Source organism: Crocuta crocuta, unplaced genomic scaffold (assembly GCF_008692635.1).
Source record: "Crocuta crocuta isolate KB4526 unplaced genomic scaffold, BGI_CrCroc_1.0 scaffold9, whole genome shotgun sequence".
Classification (NCBI taxonomy): domain Eukaryota; kingdom Metazoa; phylum Chordata; class Mammalia; order Carnivora; family Hyaenidae; genus Crocuta; species Crocuta crocuta.
In genome coordinates this window covers 3,047,302-3,069,567 of record NW_027551567.1, presented here as the reverse complement: position 1 = coordinate 3,069,567, position 22,266 = coordinate 3,047,302, and the positions used below count along the sequence as shown (strand labels likewise).

At 35.5% G+C, this 22,266-nt stretch overlaps 1 protein-coding gene across 1 annotated transcript in view; it reads left to right on the top strand.

Annotated features, from left to right (window-relative positions):
* Positions 1–16,890, top strand: part of SPACA1 (sperm acrosome associated 1) — a 17,503-nt gene extending 613 nt beyond the window's left edge. The window contains exons 2-7 of the mRNA XM_077750331.1: positions 5,207–5,263; positions 8,968–9,069; positions 9,801–9,907; positions 10,523–10,658; positions 16,016–16,136; positions 16,654–16,890. Coding sequence (XP_077606457.1) covers positions 5,207–5,263; positions 8,968–9,069; positions 9,801–9,907; positions 10,523–10,658; positions 16,016–16,136; positions 16,654–16,810 — 680 coding nt within the window. The 3' untranslated portion in view covers positions 16,811–16,890. The remainder of the gene's footprint in view (positions 1–5,206; positions 5,264–8,967; positions 9,070–9,800; positions 9,908–10,522; positions 10,659–16,015; positions 16,137–16,653) is intronic.
* The last annotated feature ends 5,376 nt before the right edge of the window (positions 16,891–22,266 follow it).

The following is a 22,266-nucleotide window of genomic DNA, read 5'->3' as shown; positions in this document are numbered from 1 at the left end:
AAAAAAATATATATATATATATATTTTTTTAAGTAGGAGTCGGGAAGTAGCAACTCACCAATAAGAATTAGTTTGACTCCTTGTAGTTATGTTTCTTTCCCATTTTAGGTCTTTTTTTGTTTTTATTTTTTTGAAGTTCCAAATTACTTTGAGGTTTTACTACTTTCCACATTTGCTCTTTAGGTTGGAACTCATTGGAATTAATAATCCCCCTCACAGTGACACATGTTAGACCAAAATGCTGACAAAACTGCCCAGAAGCCCCATTCCAGCTTCATGGAGCTCCACCCACGAGCACCTCTGTAGCATGGTGATATGATATTTGTACCTTGAACTTCCATCCAATGGAACAGTAGCAGTAGAAGACACCTGTCAAGGGACCCAACTAGTGGTTTTGTTGGATAATACCTGTTAGCCAAGGGGCAATGCAACTGTGCTTGTTTCACAAATTTGCGTTTTTCTGCTGGGTCATTAAGCAATAAAACGACAAGCTATTAACCATGTTTTATGGGTTAGGAACTCACATGCTGGTAGGTAGAAAGCCAGTTTGCAGGTTTGCAGGTTTGCAGACGGCTCAAGGAGACTGGTTCCCTCACCCCGTTAAGTGACCTGGCTGAGATTCTTTTAATTTCCTTGGCAGTCTCACATCTCCTAGACATATAGACAAGGTGCTGTCTTTATCTGCCTTTCTTTTATTTCCTGATGACAGACAGTGACGCTCAACGACAGAACAAAATTGACTTTGTGAGGTTAATGGTGGGATGTAGGTTTGTATTGCCTTGATAACATTACAGGGAATTTGGAGAGGTCCTTGACTTTGGAAATGTGAAAGAGACTAGGCAAGAAAACATGTTCTAAAGCAGAATAGTTGTTGCTTCGCTCTGGTTTTAAAAGTAATTAACAATTTTAATATTAAACTGTTCAAGGGAAGTTCTACCTGTAATATGCTAAACAGAGTTTAGGCTGAACCCAGGCAATGAAGTTATAATATCTTAGATACAAATTCAAATGTAGACAAGGTATTTATTCTCTCAATGTCTCAGTTTTGTCATCTGTGAGCTTTAGGGGGTCTACCTTTTGGAATTTTATATATACAATTTCATGCATAGTTACTTTTTCCTGGAAGAGTAAGAATCCAGAACCATAAACAATTGAAAGTGTCTAAGGTTAGAAATTTTCTGGAGCCATCATTAAAATTTGACAAAGACCTCAACCCTCAATGTACCAGTAAAAACAGTCATCACTATGTGCTATCCAATGGCCTTTTTTCTTTTTAATTTTAAGGCATTTTACAAGTAATTTACAAAAGTAAGAATAAAGGGTTGATGAAACAACTTATATGAAATTTTAATAAGAAAGTACATATGGAAAACTACACATTTTTATTCCATATTTCCTGGTTTTGAAGATGTATATACCCTAGATGGACAAGGCACTTCGAATGCAACTAAATGCTCATTAACTGTTATGCATGAATCTGGAATGTGTCTATCTTATAAATACTGATTCCAGATTTCAAGTACATCTCTAATAGATTCTAGTTTATAGCCTTGGTTCTTTTTGCACTTGCATTGTCAAAACAATACTTTTGAAAACTATCATGCCGTATATTTTGTTGATGAGAAGGCTGCCATGTTCTTTTCTGATAATTGCAAAGTGTTTTCATTTTAGATTTATAAACACCAATTAGAATGATTGATCCAATGAATTTTATTCATTTCTACATCATCTATTTTCTTTTAGTTACCTTTGTATACATACCTGCCATCATGATTTGTCCATTTACAAACCTTATCAAGTAAATTTTGATTTAGGGGTATAAACAGCTTTAAAAAGGAAAGAATATTGTCCATATCCTTTTAGCAAAATAGTATGGTTCCGCTTATTTTCACAAAACATTTCAGGATTAAGTCCTTCCTATTGAAAGACTAACTGGATGAGAATACCATATATCCTTTTGATCCTTAGAAATGTAATACTCATTAATCCATTGATTCTTGAGTTACAGAAAATTCATCTAGGATATTTATCTAAGTTATCAACGTCTCTCATTTTGCTTATGCAATCAATTTCACCATCATCCTTAGCATCTAAGGTGCTGCTATCTCTATGTTCATTTTCAGATTCATCCAACAATTGTGAAATGTTTCTGTCAATTTTCTTCTCCTTTTATGAACCAAAAAACAAAAATAACACAAAATTCAAAAACCTCAACTGTGTTCAATGAAAGATGAAAATAGATTATAAGAAAAGTGCATCTAGAGTTCTTTTTTATCTTCCTGAATGATGATGTAATGCTTTGGGCAAAGAAATAAGAAAACAAAGGATGATATAATGGCTGTGATTTATTTTACAATCACATCATCTTTCTAGGCAATTCCAACCATTCTTCCATTTTATTATCATAGTCTTTTTAAAAAACACAGTTGGGAATAATCAATAAGTAATAATGAAATCCATCATTATGGATGATGAAATAACAAAATGTTTAAAAAATACGGGAAAATTACTAAAACAATTTGTACTCATTATTATACTCGTGTATCTTATACCCCCATACCTTTTATATCTTTTATATACTTTTATATGATTTATAAATATAATGGTATACCTATACCTAAACCCTTAGATTTATAATTATCCTATACCTATAAGCTTACATTTATAAAAGGACCAAGAATAGACCTACATAATTGCAAAATAAAAAAAATAATTGCAAAATAGAATGAGTTTCATTCTATAAGTTTTATCCTATATAAATATAACTGTTTTTTCTCTTTTTCTTTGGAATACCTCTAAGAAAGAATAAAAGTTATGGAATATCAACCTTACATATCAACTCTTAAAAAAGAAACTAAAATTTAAAATTCGATTCTGATGGTATATACTAACAGTTAAGGTGTACTGAGAACTGAAGAGAACATTCCAGGATTTGCCAGAACAAAAAAGAGCGGGATCATTATCTACATCATTGTGGATACCAGGTTTTTATTAGTAAAATCTAAAACACAGTAGGTTTTTAAGGAAGCCTTATCACACTCTTGATTCCTATTGAAGTTACTATTGAAATTTATACTCATTTTTACCTGTTCTTCTATCAAATTAAGATAGTCTATCAGTATTTTGGGCACAGTTAGTTTTCAGCTCTATATGTAAGACTTTTATTTCTCTAAGCTTTCATTTTGATAGGCTTGCCTAGTATTCTATCCTGTCATTTTTAGAGTCAGATTTATTTTCAAACATATTTGCTATCCTTTCTAGCTTTTCAGAATCTCTGGATTCAGTCAGCATGATACCAATATTTTCCAAGTCATTAATAAAAATATTAAACAGGACAGAGTACTGTGACACATCATTCCTTACCCATTGGCACCAAGCAATTAGCATCAGTGGATATTACTGTTTAACAAGTTACACATAAAAAGTTTATTGACATTCAGACCATATTTTTCCTGTTTACTCATAGGTATGTAACAGGAAATTTTGACAAATATCACACTGAAGCCCAGGTACATGTAATTTATCTGACCTACCAGTATAGGATTCCCATCAAAAATGAAAGTCATTGAGGGGCACTTGGGTGGCTCAGTCAGTTGAGTATCTGACTCTTGATTTCAGCTCAGATCATGATCCCAGGGTCATGGGGTTGGGTCCCATGCTGAAAGTGGAGTCTGATTAAGATTCTCTCTCTCTCCCTTTGCCCCCTCTGCCCCACCCACGCTCATTCTTTCTCTAAAAAGATAAAAAGTCACTGAATGACCTAATGGGCAACCAAAGCCAAAAGGGACTTTAGAGATCATTAGATTAAACCCACTCTTTTTCTGGAGTTAGGAGAGCTTAAGTAACTTTTCCAAAGTTGCACAGGTAGTAAATAGTAGGGCTGATTGCTTAATTTTCTTTAATGGTTTTTGAAAATAGGTTGTATTTAAAAGCTAATACTCATCCTCCTACCTGTGTTTTCTATGTTCAATTTGGCTTTTAATTTATATCTCATAATGTGCCAGCAGAAAGTATCCAAGCATTCCAAGCAAAAATGTCATTTCAAAATTGATCACGGTAGGCCAAATAATTTAACAAAGCCAATACTGATTTACTTAACATATATACATCAACAGCATATTATTATTAAATGTATTTGGTGCTTGTAAGTATAGAATAACACTGTTTATGAACGTATTATCTTACAGCAATCAAAATAGGAAAAAATGTGTGCACTCACTGTGAATGAAGTTATGATATCTTAACCATGTTTATAGCACTAAATAAGCTACAGAATGTTTTCACATACATTATCACATTTAAATCTTCCAACAATCAAATAAGATAGATTCTCCTCTCCACATTTTTGCAGAAGAGTTAAGTAGCCCTGACAGAGTTTTAAGTAATTCGATGAAACTCAACTGACTAGTGGTGGAAGCAGCAATGTGGACTCTAATTCAAATGTGCTTTCCCATGTAATATTGTTAGTTTAGGATACAATGCTTTAAGAAATGTGAACACCTCATGTAATTTTTTTTTTTTTATTGAGATATTAGTCCTAATCTGCTGTGAAAAATTGGCTGGTGGAAATATGCCAGATTAGAAACAGAGAAACATGATTTAAAAGCAATAATATTTAACTACTCAAACACATGTATATTCCTAAATTATCCTGCTAAATAAAGCGTTGGAATAAATTCTTGGGAATAATTTATCACCTTAACGTAAGAATGTATAGAAACAATCTATAACTGTGATTTTAATGAACATTTGGGATAAAGACTTCCTTTTGGATGGAAATGATGCACTCAAATTTTCTTTCAGAAAAATAGAGAATAGAAAAAAACCCGGCCTTACAGTTAGTTGTCAGGCTTTTGTTTTGTTTTTATGACCTATAGAACTTTAACTCACCATGTTTAAGCTGATGAAAAAATATTTTTAATTTATATAAGAGTTTATAAATATAAACCTTCTTTGCAAGGTATTTTCTAATTTAATTTATTACTTTCAAGGTTTAGGCTTCTTTTGAGCTAAGCAATAACAGAAGATGTGTTAGGAATGACATTGCTTTTCTGATTTAAAAAGTTAAAAAACTTTTTTTCTGATTAAAGTTAAAAACTATCTCCTTCCTATATGATGAGTGTTTGTGTCCTTTATCCTCAAGTAGTTTTTCACTTAGAAAAGTTTTCATATGATTAAATAATGTATCTTTGCACTTTATATTTAGTTTCAAATAAGACAGCAGTCAAAGAAGTAGAATTTGGGATGTGCACCGTTACATGTGGTAAGTAGCATAGAGCAGATAATTCAACAATATTGTAATTTGGTGGAAAGGGAAGGTAGAAGCTGTGGCAATTTTTATTTGTATTTGTGTACTCTATTTCTCAAACTATAATTTACACACAAGACTCAAAAGGTGAGATATTTTCAGTTCATAACCCCTAAATCTTATTTTAAGCCAGCTCCCTATATTTTTTCTGGCACTTACACTGCCTTCCCTAAGTAAAACTTGATCTCATAGATGTTCAGAAGATGAAGATCTTCTGATGCATCTCACAGATGTCTTCCCACACACTGCGTGGCAAATCTATCAAGAAATTTGTGTATTTGTAATAGTCTATTATAAATTCTACATTTCTCCAATTCTTATGTCTTGGGTAAAAAGAGGTATTAGCTTTGTGGGGAAGATAATATTCATAAACTATGACTTTTTTCTATCATTCCAGGAATAGAAATTGGACATAATATCTCTCACATGTGGGTGGGATTAAGGCTACATGTGCTATAATAGGCCAATTTTTCTCAAACTTAAGTGTTCACCCTAAGTGCCTGCAGGGCTTGTTAAAACCCAGGCTGCTGGGTCTACTCTGAGTGATTAACTCACTAGGCTTTTGGAGGAGCCTAAGAATTTGTATTTCTAAACAAGTTCACAGATAAAGCTGATGCTGCTGGTTAAAAGACCATCTTCTGACAACCACTTTGAGAACCACCATAGATAGACTAGCATGCTGAGAAGACAATAGATAATTCCCAATGAAGTTCAGTTTATTCTAAATAGAACCTGCCTTGCAAAAAGGATAGTGATGGGAGGGAAAGACAAAAAAACAAAGGGTAAGACAGCAAATCCAGACAGATGTAGAGCAGAATTTTTTTAAAAACTAATCCGGAATTGTTTATATTTCAGATAACGTACTTCCATTGTGGCAAAATAAATGTAACATAAAATTTACTGTTTTTATCATTTTTAAATCTACAACTTGGTGACCTTAAACATGTTCACATTGTTGTACAATGATTACCACCATGTATCTCCAGAACTTTTTCATCATCTCCAAATGGAACCTCCTTACCCATTTAAACACTAACGACCTGCTCTCCCCTCCCCCAGCTCCTGACAACCACTGTCTACTTTCTGCCTCTTAAGATAATTTTAAAACTATTTTTTTTTTACCTTAACTTCTTACTGGGTCAGAGTCAGATATGAGAGGAATACGTGTAATAAACCTGTGAATATTCATTTGTCCTTTACAGCTTTCTTTTGCTGCTTGCTTGAGAATTTTTCACAGGTAGAGAAGTATTTTTAAGACAATTCTAGTAATTTATAGGGTATTAATCTATTATTTAGAGATGTGTTTCAAAAATTATATATTTGCTCATTCATCAAGTGATTTTTTGAATTTGGCCTACTACATGCCAGGCTTTGTTACAGGAACTGGAACAAAGCAGAGGAAACTCCTTGCCTTCAAGGAGTGTATATTTTAGTAGGGGCAAAGAGAAAAATAATATTCAAACATGTCACATGTCAGATGGTGATAAATTCTAAAGAGAAAGATCAACCATAAAAGATAATATTTCACATCTAAAATATTTTAAAATATTTTCAAGTTTTTTCAGTTTATAACAGAACTATTTAGACAAAAAAAGTGCTTTGGTGAGAATTCTATTGAACTCTCAAAACAATATTTTAGCAGTCAAAAACATTTTCTTTTTCTGGAATACCCAGGCAGATTTTTAGGTTTACTTGGACTTACAGAAAATCTCACACCTACACACATCATCACAATGAACTGTATTTGGCTAAATAAATTCATAAATAAATTTGCTTGGAAAATATTTATGCAGTTCAAAATAAGGCTGTGCATCTAGTGAGGTGCCTTTCATAAATTCAAGCAGAGCTATACTGCAACCATTCTTAGGCATCTCTTTTAATCAAAAGAAATCTTTCCTCAAAGAGTACACTTACCGTGATGAGCACTGAGTAATCATAGAATTGTTGAGTCACTATATTGTACACCCAAAACTAATGTAACACTGTATGTTAACTACACTGGAATGAAAATAAAAGCATAATTTGAAAAAACAGAGATCTTACCTTCTCCAATCTTTCATCTCCTTATCTCATGTAGAGTCCTCTCCCTTGCTACTCAAAGTTTGGTCCACAGATCAGCTTCACCTGGGAGCTTGTTAGGAATGCAGACTCTCAGAACCTCCTCCTGACCTACTGAATCAGAATTTGCCTGTTAATAAGATTTCCAGGTGATTGCATGCACTCTAAAGTTTGAGAAGCTCTGTTGTAAGTCATCTGTAGACCTCAACTTACCCTTGACCTTGAGAATGGGTTTTAGTATTAACATCTTTAGAGGCTGAAAGAGGGAATATGGTAGACAAGGAAATCAAGATGCACCATTCCTTAGCCTGTGATCACACCGTCTTATCATAGGTCACTTATCCATAGGACATGTTTAACATGTTGCAGATTAAGCATTTTATCATGTTCCTCAATTATGGCAATGAAAGGCAAACCCAGCAGAGATCTGAGATCTGTTAGTAAAGACCTGATTTCTTGTAGTAAGAGAGTGTGGTAATTCTAAAGAGAGGATCTTGTTAGAAATTGAGATTTGGTCATTAATAGTTTATCCTCCTATATATATAATGCAGAGATTTTACTAATCTAAATATTGAAGGATCATTTATGTTTTAAAATGTGATTCTGGCAGGGCGCCTGGATGGTTCAGTTGGTTAAGCATCTGACTCTTGATTTCAGCTTAGGTCATGATCTCACGGATCGTGAGTTTGAGCTTTCCATNCCTCTTCTTCCCTCTCAAAATAAATAAATAAACATTTAAAAAAGAAAAAATAAAATGTGTCTTTGGGAATGTCATCTAGAGTTCCAAAATCTTTTCTTTTCAAAAATATTTTAATGTTTATTTATTTTTGAGAGAGAGAGAGAGTGTGTGTGTGTGTGTATGAGCAGGGGAGGTGCAGACGGAGAGGGAGACACAGAATCTGAAGCAGGCTCCAGGCTCTGAGCTGTTAGCACAGAGCCCAATGTGGGGCTGAACTCACAAACTGTGAGATCCTGACCTGAGTCAAAGTCAGATGCTTACTCAACTGAGCCACCCGGGTGCCCCCCAAAACCTCTTCTGAAAGTTCCATGGCCAGATAAATTTGAGAGATCCTGTGTACTGTTGTATTTCATCAAATCTAAGACTTTATCAGCTATGAGTAGTATATTTTGTGCACCTCTAACATGGAAAAATGCTGCCAATTTGTCACATGTTGTCAATTCTAAGATAAATTCTGATTTCAAAAATGTTAAGATGAAAAAATTTTACATCTTCAATCAATGAAAGTTTATACACAATAACACATTAATTTATTAGTATATTCAAGTTTCCCCCCAAATTCTGTAAAGAGGACTCTTTAATTTTATTTAATGTCTCATTTTCAGATGTGTATAGTTGTGGAATCCTTTTTCTTATGCTAATGACCAGAGGAACTAGTGTTTTATGTAATCACTTTGGGAAATGCTGTTTTATGAAATAATTCAAAATGAGGGGCATAAAATAATTCACAACATGATCTCCCTGAATTTAGAAATTTAACTTATGAAATTAGGAAAGAAGTCTCAAAAACAAAAGGCCTAGGTGGAAAAGAAAAGAAACTGGAATGAGTTTTCTTAACACTTGCCGATTTCTTTTACCAAAGGTGTTGGTATTAGAGAAGTTATCCTAACAAATGGATGCCCTGGAGGTGAATCCAAGTGTATCGTAAGGGTGGAAGAATGCCGTGGACCGGTAGATTGTGGCTGTGAGTTGGATCTGTATTGGGGGGAGACAGAAGGGAAGAGTTTACCCTGGGGAAATAGCTTTAACCTCCGGTAGCCATGAGTGGAAGGAGCCGATCAATTGATATACTGAAAGGAAACTTAATAAAACTTAAAATTCCAGTTCTCTAGACAGTAATAGCTCTGAGTACCTTTCTGCTTTTGCTTTACATTTTTTCAGGGGTGTCTAAAATTTAACGTATATTCTATGTAATACACTGGAAGCTTATACTCAGGGTCTGTCGTCAAGGCTGTCCTATAGTGAAACTCTTTTGACACTCTGGTTATGACAAGTGATTGGCATGATTATCAGTAGATTGGCAAACTTTAAACTGAGAACTTTGAGGTCTGTTCTATATCAAATTACACCGCTCTGAGAGTTCATTGTCTCTAGTGGGTTCCCTAACCAATAAATGGAAAGCCACTAGCAGATCTCAAAGCTTAATCTAATAGATCACTAAATTTTAGGTTGCCCTTGCTATTTCTTCTGCAGAAGGACCAGACAGCTATGGTGTCTCCCACCTGCTTCTTTTAATGACTTGACTTTGTATCCATGATTCCTCTCTGCTCTTCTGCACTCAAACTCTTCATAATTTTTATAACTTCCAGCATATAATTGATTTTAAAACTGAAAGTGGCTTTTAAAAGTAGCCTTTGTATAAAGCAATGTACAATGCCCAGTGGTATGTATGTATTTAATTTTTCTTGTTTTTAGGGGGTAGACCAGTTTCAGAAAGTCTTGACAGTGTTAGAATGGCATGTATTCATATATCTCCTGTAAATCGTTTCAAATATGTTTGGAAACTTCTAAGGCCAGAGCAAGTAAGTCATGAATGTATGTAATATGGTGCTTTCTAGTGAGTGATAAAATTTGTGTCCCAGTGCTTGACCGCTATCAGAAAACTCTCTCTTTAGAAACAGTTTGCAAAAATGAAGTTAAAAAATCTTACAATTGTTTTATTACTGAGATTTAAAATTTTTCATTATTAAGTGCGGCTAAATCTTTACATATGTCTTGGGGTCAGCTATTATCAGAACTTAAAAACATCCATTTTATATAAAGTTTTCTATTTTGGAAGCAAATTTTTCATTTGTATGTATAGGAGTTATATCAAGATGATGGGGGCTTAAGTGTCAAACATACACCAAGTGCTACAGTTTATTTTAACCCACATAAGAATCTATGAGGTAATCCTTTCATTATGCCCATTTTACACATAAATAACTGAGAAGCAGCGGGTAACTTCTCCCAGCTCACACAGGCAGGAAGTGGTAGGGTTGGTACTTTATTGTCTGGATTGTCTGACTCTAAAACCCATGTGTATAGTTAATTACTGTCCTAAGCTGAAAGACAATGACTACTCTTTTCGGGAATAAGTTGTTTCCTGATCTTAAGTCCAAATGAAGAATATTGGTATTGTTTTTCTTTTTAAATAGCAACCTGTTATCCTTGCAAATGATTCAGCAATCCTGGAAGTACGCAGGGAAATTCACCCCTTGGTTTTCGAGTGTATCACCTTGGATAATAATGAAATAGTGGCATCTATTAAGTTCACAGTCTATACAACAAGTGGTAAGTGCAAGTAATATTTTTGTTTGCTTATATCAAACTTTATAAAGCATCAAAATCATCTGGAGGACTCTTTGCAACGCAGACTGATAGCCCACCCGGAGTTTCTGATTCAGTAGATCCTGGATGGGGCTGGCAGAATCATTTGCATTTCTAACAAGTTCCCAAGTGCTGCTGGTCCAGAGACAACATTTTGTAAACCACTGGTTTATATCATTTAGACTTTCTACAAGGTAATGCTTAATTTCTTAAAAAAAATTTTTTTTAATGTTTATTTATATTTGAGAGAGAGAGAGAGATTGGCAAAGTGCTAGTAGGGGAGAGGCAGAGCGAGAGAGAGGGAAACACAGAATCCAAAGCAGGCTCCAGGCTCTGAGTTGTCAGCACAGAGCCTGACTCAGGGCTTAAACCCAAGAACTGCAGGATCATGACCTGAGCCAAAGTCAGCACTTAACCAACTGAGCCACCCAGGTGCCCCAGTGATGTTTAATTTCTTTTTCACAAAGTAGAATCAGATGTGTTTCACTTTGGGAAACTTGTGCATTCCTGAAGCATTTCCAAAGAACAGTCCTCTAACTTGAATTATACTCTCTTACTTCTATCACAAGAGTGAAAGTGGTTATATGGAATTCTTATGGATGCTTACAAAACTTTTGGCACAGTAAAATAAATAAAACTAAGAAACAGTATGTCAAAACATGGGTTTTTAAAAATTATTCATTTGAAGAAAATCTTTTTTTGATGAAACAATAATGCTGTCCTCAATTTTTGTCACAAAAGGCTTATCTTGTCCTAAACGTAACTTTACATGTTAGAAACTTTGCTTCCCTTGCAAAATGAATCCATGTGTGTATCCTTTCAGTTTAGCCTATGATGTCTAATATATCTAATTGTTTCCTTTTGTTCAGTTCTTAACCAGTTTTACCATCATTGTCACTGTTATTGAGGGTATAAGGGGGCTTGGTCACAAGGTCTTTTGAGAATCCAATAAAAGTTCAGGAGGCTTTTCCCAGAAAAATGCCTGCCTAAACAAACATGCCAAGAGCTGCCCGTTATTTTAAGAGAGTTCGTGGATTTCTTGAAGCTATTTCTTAATCCAATGGAAAGAACTTATGCTGTGGTTTAGAGATACCGTACAATATACCACTGATTATTAAAATGGAAATAAGCTAAAATGTCTTGGGGATGACTTTTAAAAATAAACTATAACTTTCTTTGATGTGTTATTGTCTTTAAAAAAAACAATTATGGTAAAAGCTAATAATCCTAGGAGTGTTGAAAGCATAATTTCAATAATACTAAAAAAAGCAAGAAAGGGCCAAATCTCATCAAACTAAAACATATCTCAGTGAGTACTAGTTCAGGGTATTAAAGGTTTTGGGGGGCCAATTCTCCATTTTTGTCCCTACAGTCTAATCCTTGTTAGGACCATAGCTCTTCCTGTGATTAGAAGTCAATATGCATTTGATAATGTGTAAGCTACGGGCTAGAACACAGACCCCAAAATGTTAGTCCTTAAGTGAGACAACATTGATTTCTCTCTTGTAGCAAGTGGTCCAAGGCTGATGGGTTAGCTCTGCCATCTCAGGACATGAACTGGTTAAATGACAAAATGTTTTCAGAACACTTTGGTATCAGTTTCTTTTAAAAATGGTAATTGGGAACGCCATTGCAACAGATGCTTTTGGCTATTTGGACATTGAACAAATGCATACATGTCAACCTAATATGGCACTGGCTTGAAACAAGTACACAATTGCAATATTGGTAGAGTAAATATGGTTTAGTTAATGAAAATTTCCCATCCATTCCCTTTACATCTTTTTCACTCCCACAACAGTCGTCTTTATAATTAGGCATTGTTATGGATTGAATTGTGTCTCCTTTCTTAAGTTCTAACTCCCAGAACTTCAGAATGTGACTGTATTTGGAAATAGGATCATTATAGATGTAATTTGTTCAGTTAGTATAAGGTCATACATATTAGAATGTAGTGGGCCTTTAATTCACTATGACTGGTACCCTTATAAGAAGAGGGAAATTTGGACAAAACACAGAATGAGAGAGAAGAGAATGTCATGTGAAGACACAAAGACACTCAGGGAGAAGACAGCCATGTGAAAACAGAGGCAGAGATTAGAGTTATGTTGACACAAGTCAGGGAACATCTGGGGCCACCAGAAGCAGGAAGAAGAAAGGAAGGATCTTCTCCCAGAGCCTTTGGAGGGAACATGGCCTTATCAACACCTTGCATTCAGACTTTTAGCCTCTAGAACCATGAGACAATAAATTTCTGTTGTTTTTAAGTCACCCAGTTTGTGGTGCCCTGGAAAACGAATGCAAGCATCAGCTTAGTGCTTCTAAGAAGTTAGAACATTGAAATTTGCCTGTTGTTCATTGAGCATTTTCAATAAAAAAAAAAAAGCAGCCCATTTTTTAAGGTATAAAACTAATCTAGATATAAAAATAATCCATGCAAGACTACTGTTGAAATGAAGTATGTAGATACTACCATCAGCATTTTACTATTGATCTATCCATCCTTCTATAAATCCATTGATCCATCTTATGTTTTCAATGCACTTCAACATAATTTTCTAATGTCTGCACACTTCCCACAGAAATTTCACTCTCCATCCTCTCTTGGCTAGTATTGCAGGGTAGTGAATAAATGGCAAGGAATTTTGCCATTTCTTCTTCTCAGGTTTTAATCCTAAAAGGTGTCTCTCATTTGAACTTAAAAAAGTCTCACTGCCTCTGTAAATCTAAAATTATCAAAAACAAAAAGATTTTTAAAAATCTAACAATGTTGGAATATAAATATGATGTGATTTCTCTGTCATACTTGAAACTGTTTAGTGAGATCACTAATTGAGTTTATAGCACTGGAATTACTAAGAAAAGTGAAAAATTATACTCCTTGGTGTTTAAAGTGTAGGAAGAGGGGTGCCTGGGTGGCTCAGTCGGTTAAGCGTCTGACTTCAGCTCAGGTCATGATCTCCAGTTTGTGGATTCAAGCCCCACATGGAGCTCTGTGCTGACAGCTCGGAGCCTGGAGCCTGGAGCCTGTGGATTCTGTGTCTACCCCTCCCCCGCTCATGCCCTGTCTCTGTCTCAAAAATAAACATTAAAAATTTGAAAAAAAAATGTAGGAAGAAAATCCAGACAAATAAGCAGTTGAAATTGCCCATATAGGAAATTACTACCGATACAGTGGCACTTACCAAAATTAAAATATTACAAGATATAAAGCATAACTTGCACAAATCATGATTGAACATTGGTTTACTTATCTATGTGGTTTAGTAGTTGCATTTGGTGATCTCTCTGGTCCTTCTACACATGAATTCTTTATGTTCCTATGATTTATGAATTGGGAAGAACCACAAGAAAGCTATATAATTGGTAAGGTAAGTAAAATCTGATGTAAATTGGCTTTCCACCAACTTACAATGGTGTAATGCATATGGTATAATACATATGTTATAATACACATGTTATAATACATATGATAGACTGGTTTTGTCTCTTTAATAGCCTTATTTGCAAGAAAAGCAGAAGGATATGGGAGAGAATGTCTAATTTAAAAATGGTCTGTGGTTATTTGTATAAAAAAATAAACTTCAAGCCATATCTTACAACATATCTAAAAATTAGAGATATATCATAGTCCTAAATGTAAACACGAAAACCATAAAGCATTAAAAAGGAATCATAGGAGAATATCTGCATGATTCAGGAGTAGGCAAGGGTTTCTTAGATAGGACTCAGAAAACAATCACCATGCAAGGGAACATTGATAAATTAGGCTTCATCAAAATTAAAAACTTTAGCTCATTAAAAGAAATCATTAGAAAAATGAATAGGCAAGCCAAAACCTGGGAGAAAAAATTCATAAAACATGTACAACCAGTATAATCAGGTTGGACAAAGATCTTACAGTTTCTTGGGAAAATAAAGGGTACCTCTATCTTATGACCCAGCAGTTTCACTCGTAGGTATTTATCCAAGAGAAAAGTACATTTGCAGATGACCTGAATAAAAATGTTCGTAGCAGTTTATTTATAGTAGCTTAAAGCTCTAACAGCCTAGATGCCCATCAGTAGGAAAATGAATAGATAAATTAGAATACTACTCATCAATTAAAAAAAAACTATTGATACATGCAGCAGTGTAGGTGAACCTCTAAAACAGGCTGAGTAAAAATGCCTTACATGAAGGAATATATAGTGTATATTTCCATTCCTATCAAGTTCTAGGACAGGCAGAACTAATCTGTGGTGGAAAAGAAAATCAGGACAGTAGTTGCCTGGCAGTGATTAACTGGGAAGGACTCAAGGGAGTTTCTGGGGTACAGCAATAGTCTGAGTCATCATAGAGCTTGAATTATACATATGTGTTTGCATTTGCCAAAATAAATGTACATTTGAAATCTTTTTTCAATTCGTGGTAAATTTTACCTCAAAAGAAAAAGTATAAACAAGTATTGAAGTCTAGTTAACGATATGCCTGTTGAAGATTTTTGTGGGAAGTGTGCAGACATTAGCAAATTATGTTGAAATGCATTGAAAAATTAAGATGGATCAACGGATTTATAGAAAGATGGACAGATGGATAGTAAAATGTTGAAGGTAGTATCTAAGTGGTGGAAATACAGGATGTTCGTTGTTAAAGTCTTTAAACTATTCTACATGTTTGAAAAGGACATTTCATGTCCATCAACTGATGAATGGATAAAGAAGATGTGGTTTATATATACAATGGAATACTACTTGGCAATGAGAAAGAATGAATTCCTGCCATTTTCAGCAATGTGGATGGAACTGGAGGGTATTATGCTGAGTGAAATAAGTCAGTCAGAGAAAGACAGATATCATGTTTTCAGTTATATGTGGAACCTGAGAAACTTAACAGAAGACCACAGGAGAAGGGAAGGGAAAAAAATAGTTACAAGCAGAGAGGGAGGGAGGCAAACCATAAGAGACTCTTAAATGCAGGGAACAAACTGATGGTTTATGGGGGAGGCGCAGGGGACAGGGGAAAATGGGTGATGGGCATAGAGGAGGGCACTTGTTGGGATGAGCACTGGGTGTTATATGTAACCAATGAATCATGGGAATTTACCCCCAAACCCAAGAGCACACTGTACACGCTGTATGTTAGCCAATTTGACAATAAGTTTTATTTTAAAAAAGAAAAGGACATTTCAAAGGTGATGAGCAAGTTTACTAGTAACTATCTTTCTACTAATTCTTCCTGTATTTTTCTAAAGTCCTTTTTTAGATATAAAGTTTCCATTTGGATATATATCTCCTTTTTTTCCAGTAGTAATAATTATCAGGTATGTGTTTTTTCTCTAGAATTGCAAATGAAAAGATCAAGCCGACCGGACACTGATGCAGTCCTAGTGTTTGTGCTGACCATAGGAGTCATTATCTGTATATTTGTGATCTTTGTGCTGATCTTCATAATTATAAACTGGTAAGTAAAGGGCTCTTTACCTCCCTTGCTTAATGTCCTCCTTGTCTGTCCCCACTTCCTGTTTGATGAGTCCAAAGCCCTGTCCATAATGCCTCGCACATGTATCTTGAAACAGTCCAATCCCTTCATACCTCCTGCAACTATTCCAGTTCAGGCTAATCTCACGACTTGCTTCCCAGCCACAAGAGAGCTTTAAATGCAATTTTTATAATTTTACATAGTAATTGCTAAAAAAAACATGTTTTGAATGGATATGTGTGTTGTCCGGTTGTAGTTCCTACAACTCTAAAACTTGGTTAGTATAAGCTACTAATTCATTTTTTAAAAGAATATTTCTAATACTTACAGGAGTTCACACTCTGGTACAGTCTCAGGACTCATCTACTGTCACTGTGTAGCTGATACACCACAAGCTAAAAATAAAGCATGACTAAGGAGGCACTTCTATATAGAGCAAATTATATAGATCTATTTAGTTTTCATTTCACAAGGGATTTTTGTTTTGATTTTTCTCTAGGGGGGCAGTCAAGTCTTTCTGGGGGGAGAAGTCCTCGTCAACTGAGATACAGTCTGAGCTGAGTTCAGTGAGATACAAAGATTCAACTTCTCTTGACCAGTCACCAACAGAAATGCCTGGAACTGAAGATGATGCTTTAAGTGAATGGAATGAATGATATATAGATGATATATAAAAAACAAAAAGAGATTAGAGCATATCAGATTCATTACTATAAAAATAAAATATATGGTTAAATACTTGAATAATTCTGCAAGTGATTTCCCACAGTTTGAGGGTGATACAATATGAGAAGGGGCTGTTGTAATCATTGTGTTCATGGTAGAGTTATCAAAAATTATTTTAATTTGTTGTCAATATTTGCCATTTCAGGTAATCACTTGGTAACATTTACCTAGAGGTACACACACACATACACACACATACACACACACAGAGTATTCTAAACACATTTTTGATCAATTTGATCACTTCTAAGGTGATCTGCCTATTTTGTCCCAAAGAAGAAAAATGTCATACAGAAGATGCCTTGCATATCAGACTTTTTCCCTTCTGGGAGCACTAGATTGAACTTACTAAAGCAAATCATACTTTGGAATTTCTGCAGGGCATGTGAATATAAAGCATCACTTGTAAAACATGAAATTATAATAATAATAATAATAATAAGCAGCAACAACCACCACCAGCACTTAGTAACTATTATGTGCGAAGCATCACTTAAAGCATTTTACATATACTAGGTAATGCAACTATAATTGTATATAGGAAGTATGTAAGGAGGACCTGGGGTGGAACTTGGGAGACGGCCGAGTAAATGATATAATTTAGCATGCCCTGTATTTCTCACAGAAGAAAAGTGCATTAAAAACTTTTGAATGTCCACTGATAAGAGCCTTCATTGTGCTTAGTATACAGGTGATAACATCTCAAAATGAAGGTACTTATTTCTGAACATTATCACTGTCTTTTTGTATTGTGTCATTATGTGATACAGTTATGCCCAACTATCAGGACAGATACCAAGATACTAGAAAGTTTGATTTGGGAGACTTAACAGATTAATTTTCAAAGGTTATGATAGTAGCACAAAATATACTTAATTTTTTATAGATGAATTGTATGCCAACTTCATTGCTCTTATTTCAAGGTTTTCCTGATGACAGCATTAACAGCACATCTGTGAAAAAGACACTGTAAATGGACATTTATGGTATACTTCCCTCTAGTAGCCTAGAGATAGGCTATATTGTGGAATTATCCATGCTTTCCATTTTATATTTGTATTTGAGAGAAGCAATCAAGAATTGGCTGGAAAATGATTGTTATTTGTTGTGGGAATTCCACTAGAAACTTCTAGTGAAAAGAACTGTTTTAATAAAATCTCCCAAAATAATTTTGGGGGAGTTTTTTTTTGTGACACCCCTCTTCCCTAGATTAGTGTGGGGAAAAAGTCAACCTTTCATTTCTTATCCCTGATTAAGTATGGCATAGATGTTAAACATTCTTCAATGGTAATTATCATCCTTATTTTAGAGCGGTGAACAGCAGTGGTTTCTAACTGTAGTTCAATGACCATTAATGTTCAGTGAGGTTAACAGGTTTAGTTGTATTTCTGGCTGTCTAGTCTCCAGGCATGTGGTCAGGTGTGGACCATGTGACTAGTTCTGGCCAATGGGTTATGAGACAAAATTAATTGTTTCACTTTCAGACTAGAACATTTCACTTTCACTGTGAAAACACCCAGAGCTTATCTCCTCTCTGCTAGAGTGACCAAAAATGCTTAGATGCTCACTGTACAGACACCTTGGATCCCAGGGTGAGACTCACATGACACAGGACCTCCAGTCAATCCAACTAGGATATGCAGCATGAGATAGAAATAGACCTTGTTATTTTAAGCCACTGAAGGTTAGAGATTGTTTGACATAGCAGCTTTACTAGACTATCCTTATTGACACACAAATGTTTTCTGAAAAACAAGTTTTCCTGGTCGTATGAGTTGAAGACTTCTTTAGTGCAGAACTTCCCCTCAATATGCTATGCACATTGTGACTCTCCAAGAAGGGAATATAGGTGTAATTTTTTTAATATTTATTTTTGAAAGAGAGTAAGTGGGGGAGGGGCAAAGAGTGTGGGGGGCAGAGGATTGGAAGCAGGTTCTGTACTTACAGTAGCAAGCCCAATGTATGGCTCAAACACACAAACCATGAGATGATGACCTGAGCCAAAGTCAGACGCTCAACTGACTGAGCTACCCAGGCACCCTAGGTATAATATTTTTCAAATTATTGGTCTGTTGAACAAAAGTGAAAGCATGAATGAATATTAATACTATACCAACTCAGAAATATAGTTTTGAGCAAGACTGTCTGATAGGTCTGTTTACAAAGAGTCCGGCAGGGTTCAGTGAACTAGTCTTTCATAATGTATAACATACTACATATCAGCAATGCACCTTGACCATAGTAGATACCTGAGTGTTACTTAGACCTTCCACTGCTCAAACTTACCTGGATGGCCTTTCTTAAAATCATCCTATTCCTGAGACCAAGGATTCCTCTCTTGAGTATTGTGACCACACTACACTAGGTTATAATAATCAACAGACCTTATATTGAAGTAGATTATAATATGTTCGAGGTCTCCATGAAATCACTCCAGGTCTCACAAAGACCCTCAGTTATAGTCTGGGTGTAGGGGGATCAATCTGCTCTGGTACATGAGAAGTCCACTGTACACCACTAAAGATTTATGGGGCCAGTCTCTTCCCTCTCCAGACAGACTTATCCATAGGCACCTTCTAGTCCTATCTACTCCTAAATTCCAGGCATTTGTTACTTTTCCTGGTCACCAAAATATCCACAGGGAATGCCTTGAAGTCTGCATCTGGATTCAGGAGATAAATGAAGCAAGCAGTTATGTATCTAAAAGAAGCTTTCCTTTTTTGTACTTCAAGGCATTGGTCTCTGTGTATGCAGCAGCAGGACTTTTTGAAGTGTTCAGGTAACACCCTACTCAACAAAAAATTCTACATTTGTCCTTTCATTCAACTAATATTCATTGAGCCATTCCTATGAGCCAGATACTATACTAGGCATTAGGAATACAGTTTGTGGGGGGTGGGGGACAGATAAGATCCCTCTTCTTTTGGAGTTTATCATTTACCTAGGAAACGGACATTACAATTAACCATAACTGAGATTAATATATTGAAAAAAAAGCTGCAAACTTCTGTGAAGCTCTAGTAGGGGAAATAACATTAAAGGAGACTTAAACCCTGAATAGGTGTTACCTTGGTTAACAGGGAGGAGAGCCTAGGCAGAGGGAAGAGCAAGTGTGAAGGCTCTGAGTCAGGGAAGAGCATGACACATTCTGAGAGAAAGCTAGCTGAGCTGGAGTACAGAAAAAGGGGAAAAAAGGTGGGAGAGGAGGCTGGGAATATATGCCGGAGCAAGTGATATGTGTGTGTGTACATTTATATGTAAATTAATATAGCCAAATGGCCTGAGAATATGTATAGGAAGGAATCAGTGCTGAAATCGGTACTCTTGAATTTTTTGCCAAACCACATTAGCACATGCCTTCCTGGACATTCATTATTGGCCTTTTGATAATGATGACCATTGATCCTTACCTAGATAAGGTAGTCTATATTTTAATCTGGGTTCCTTTGAGTCCTACTGAAAATGCAAGATCTCCTTAATTAGAACTAATTCTCTTCCATAATAGTTCCTAATTCACTCTCACGTTATTCAGCTACGATCTAGAAACAAGAGTTTGAGAGCTTCCAACAATGACTAGGCTTGGGGTGGGCACACCTCTGGGCCAGCAGCAGGTAGAAGGTGGTTAATAGACATAGTGGGCTACAGTTTCCTACAATTTTGGACCTGACATATAATGAATCAGATAACGTTATTCATCCTGTTGAAATACATTCCAATTTCCTTCTGTTAACATATGCATAATATCTCAATTCAAAATGATTTTCTTCCCAGAGTAGTTTTAATACAATCTGTATGTTCTCTGCTTCTGTCTTCTTGAACTCTTAAAAATTGATGTGATTTTTCTGTTTTGGTTCCACTTTAACTATATTTTAAGTCTACTTCTCCAGTTATTTTTTGTTATACCCTGGAGGACAATCTTTTTGGAATTCATAACCTATCTCTGTTGTGATCCACCATCTGCCTCAAGGAACAGAGAACCCATTTACATGGTTATTTAGGCTCTGAGGTTACCACAGTTTTATTATCTGTGATCAAGTCATTTGTATGATGGAAAATAGTCTGTCTTTGACAGTTTTCTGACTCTTGTTGAAAATAAAACTTGGGTGTTGCTTATCAAGTGTTTGTTCACAATATAAAGGAAATAAAATGCAAAAAAAGGACACATCTTTCTTTGCTATTCGATTTCTACATTTTGTGGGAATATCAAGTGCATTTAAATTAATGATAGGTATTCAAGTCTTTTTTTCCTGAAAAGAAGAAATTTAGGATTGAGCAACAATTATCTAAATCATGCTCTTACAGACATGTATACTAGTTTATTATTTTTACCTATGTATTTATAAATATAGATCTTATTTGAAATTAATTCCCTAGGCTCTATAGTAAGTATTTTCATAAAAAATGAAGTACATTAGTATCTCTGCTAAGTGAAACTTGCAGGAGCAATGGTTCAAAGGTGACAATTAAAGGGGGTATAGCTCAGTGGTAGAGCATTTGACTGCAAAGGTGGCAATTAAATAGTTGCTTTATATAATGACAGGATATGTCCTTGAGAAATGCTTCTACAGCTGTACAGGATTTTATGCTGAGCTACCTGTAATGCCCACTGAATTTCTTTTTCACTCAGATAAATGTTTTTTGGTGTGTATTATTTGTTGAGGACAATAGAAAAACCACAGCTCCCTTTTTGCACATTAATCTTCTTCCTTTTCTTGACAGATATGGTCTTCTTCCAGGCATTACTGAGACGAAACTCAAGGTGCTTTTGGACACACTGGTTGGGTTTAAGCCCTCTCATCAAAGAGGCATTGTGAGATTTGTATTATTTACGCGGTACCCCAAGGTAACACCAATAAGTGCTTTACAAGGAACAGAAATCATCTGACAGTAATGAAATCATGTTCTTCCAGAACAAACAATATAAGGCCCTAGAGGTAATAGGGACAGGAAAGAGTACAGTACAAGCAATACTCTTTTGTATACTCTGGAGAAAAGCAGCACACGGAATACAGTTATTAGAGCTAGCAAGCTTCATAAAGGAAGTGGTTATGCTGGGTTTCTTTGCAGCAGGACTAGGAGCTGTGTTGTGCACACGAGTTGGGAGATCTGTGGGGGAGGATGACGTCGGGTGTTGGCCTGAAGTTAGGAGTGCCTGCGTCTGACGGTTGAAGATGCTAGAGTTGATGACAGGGCCAGAGGAAGAGTGGGGGTGTGTGTGCACTGGGCGCTTGTAGGAAGGATGAGGAAGAATTGTAAGCAGGTGGAGTTGGGGGAAAGGCTGGAAGGTGAAGAGAAGCCAAAGCAGAGTGGGAGAAACAGTCTGAACAGCAGGAAAGGAAAATGGACTTGGCAGTAACATTTGGCAAAGATTGGAGTAGGGAACTGA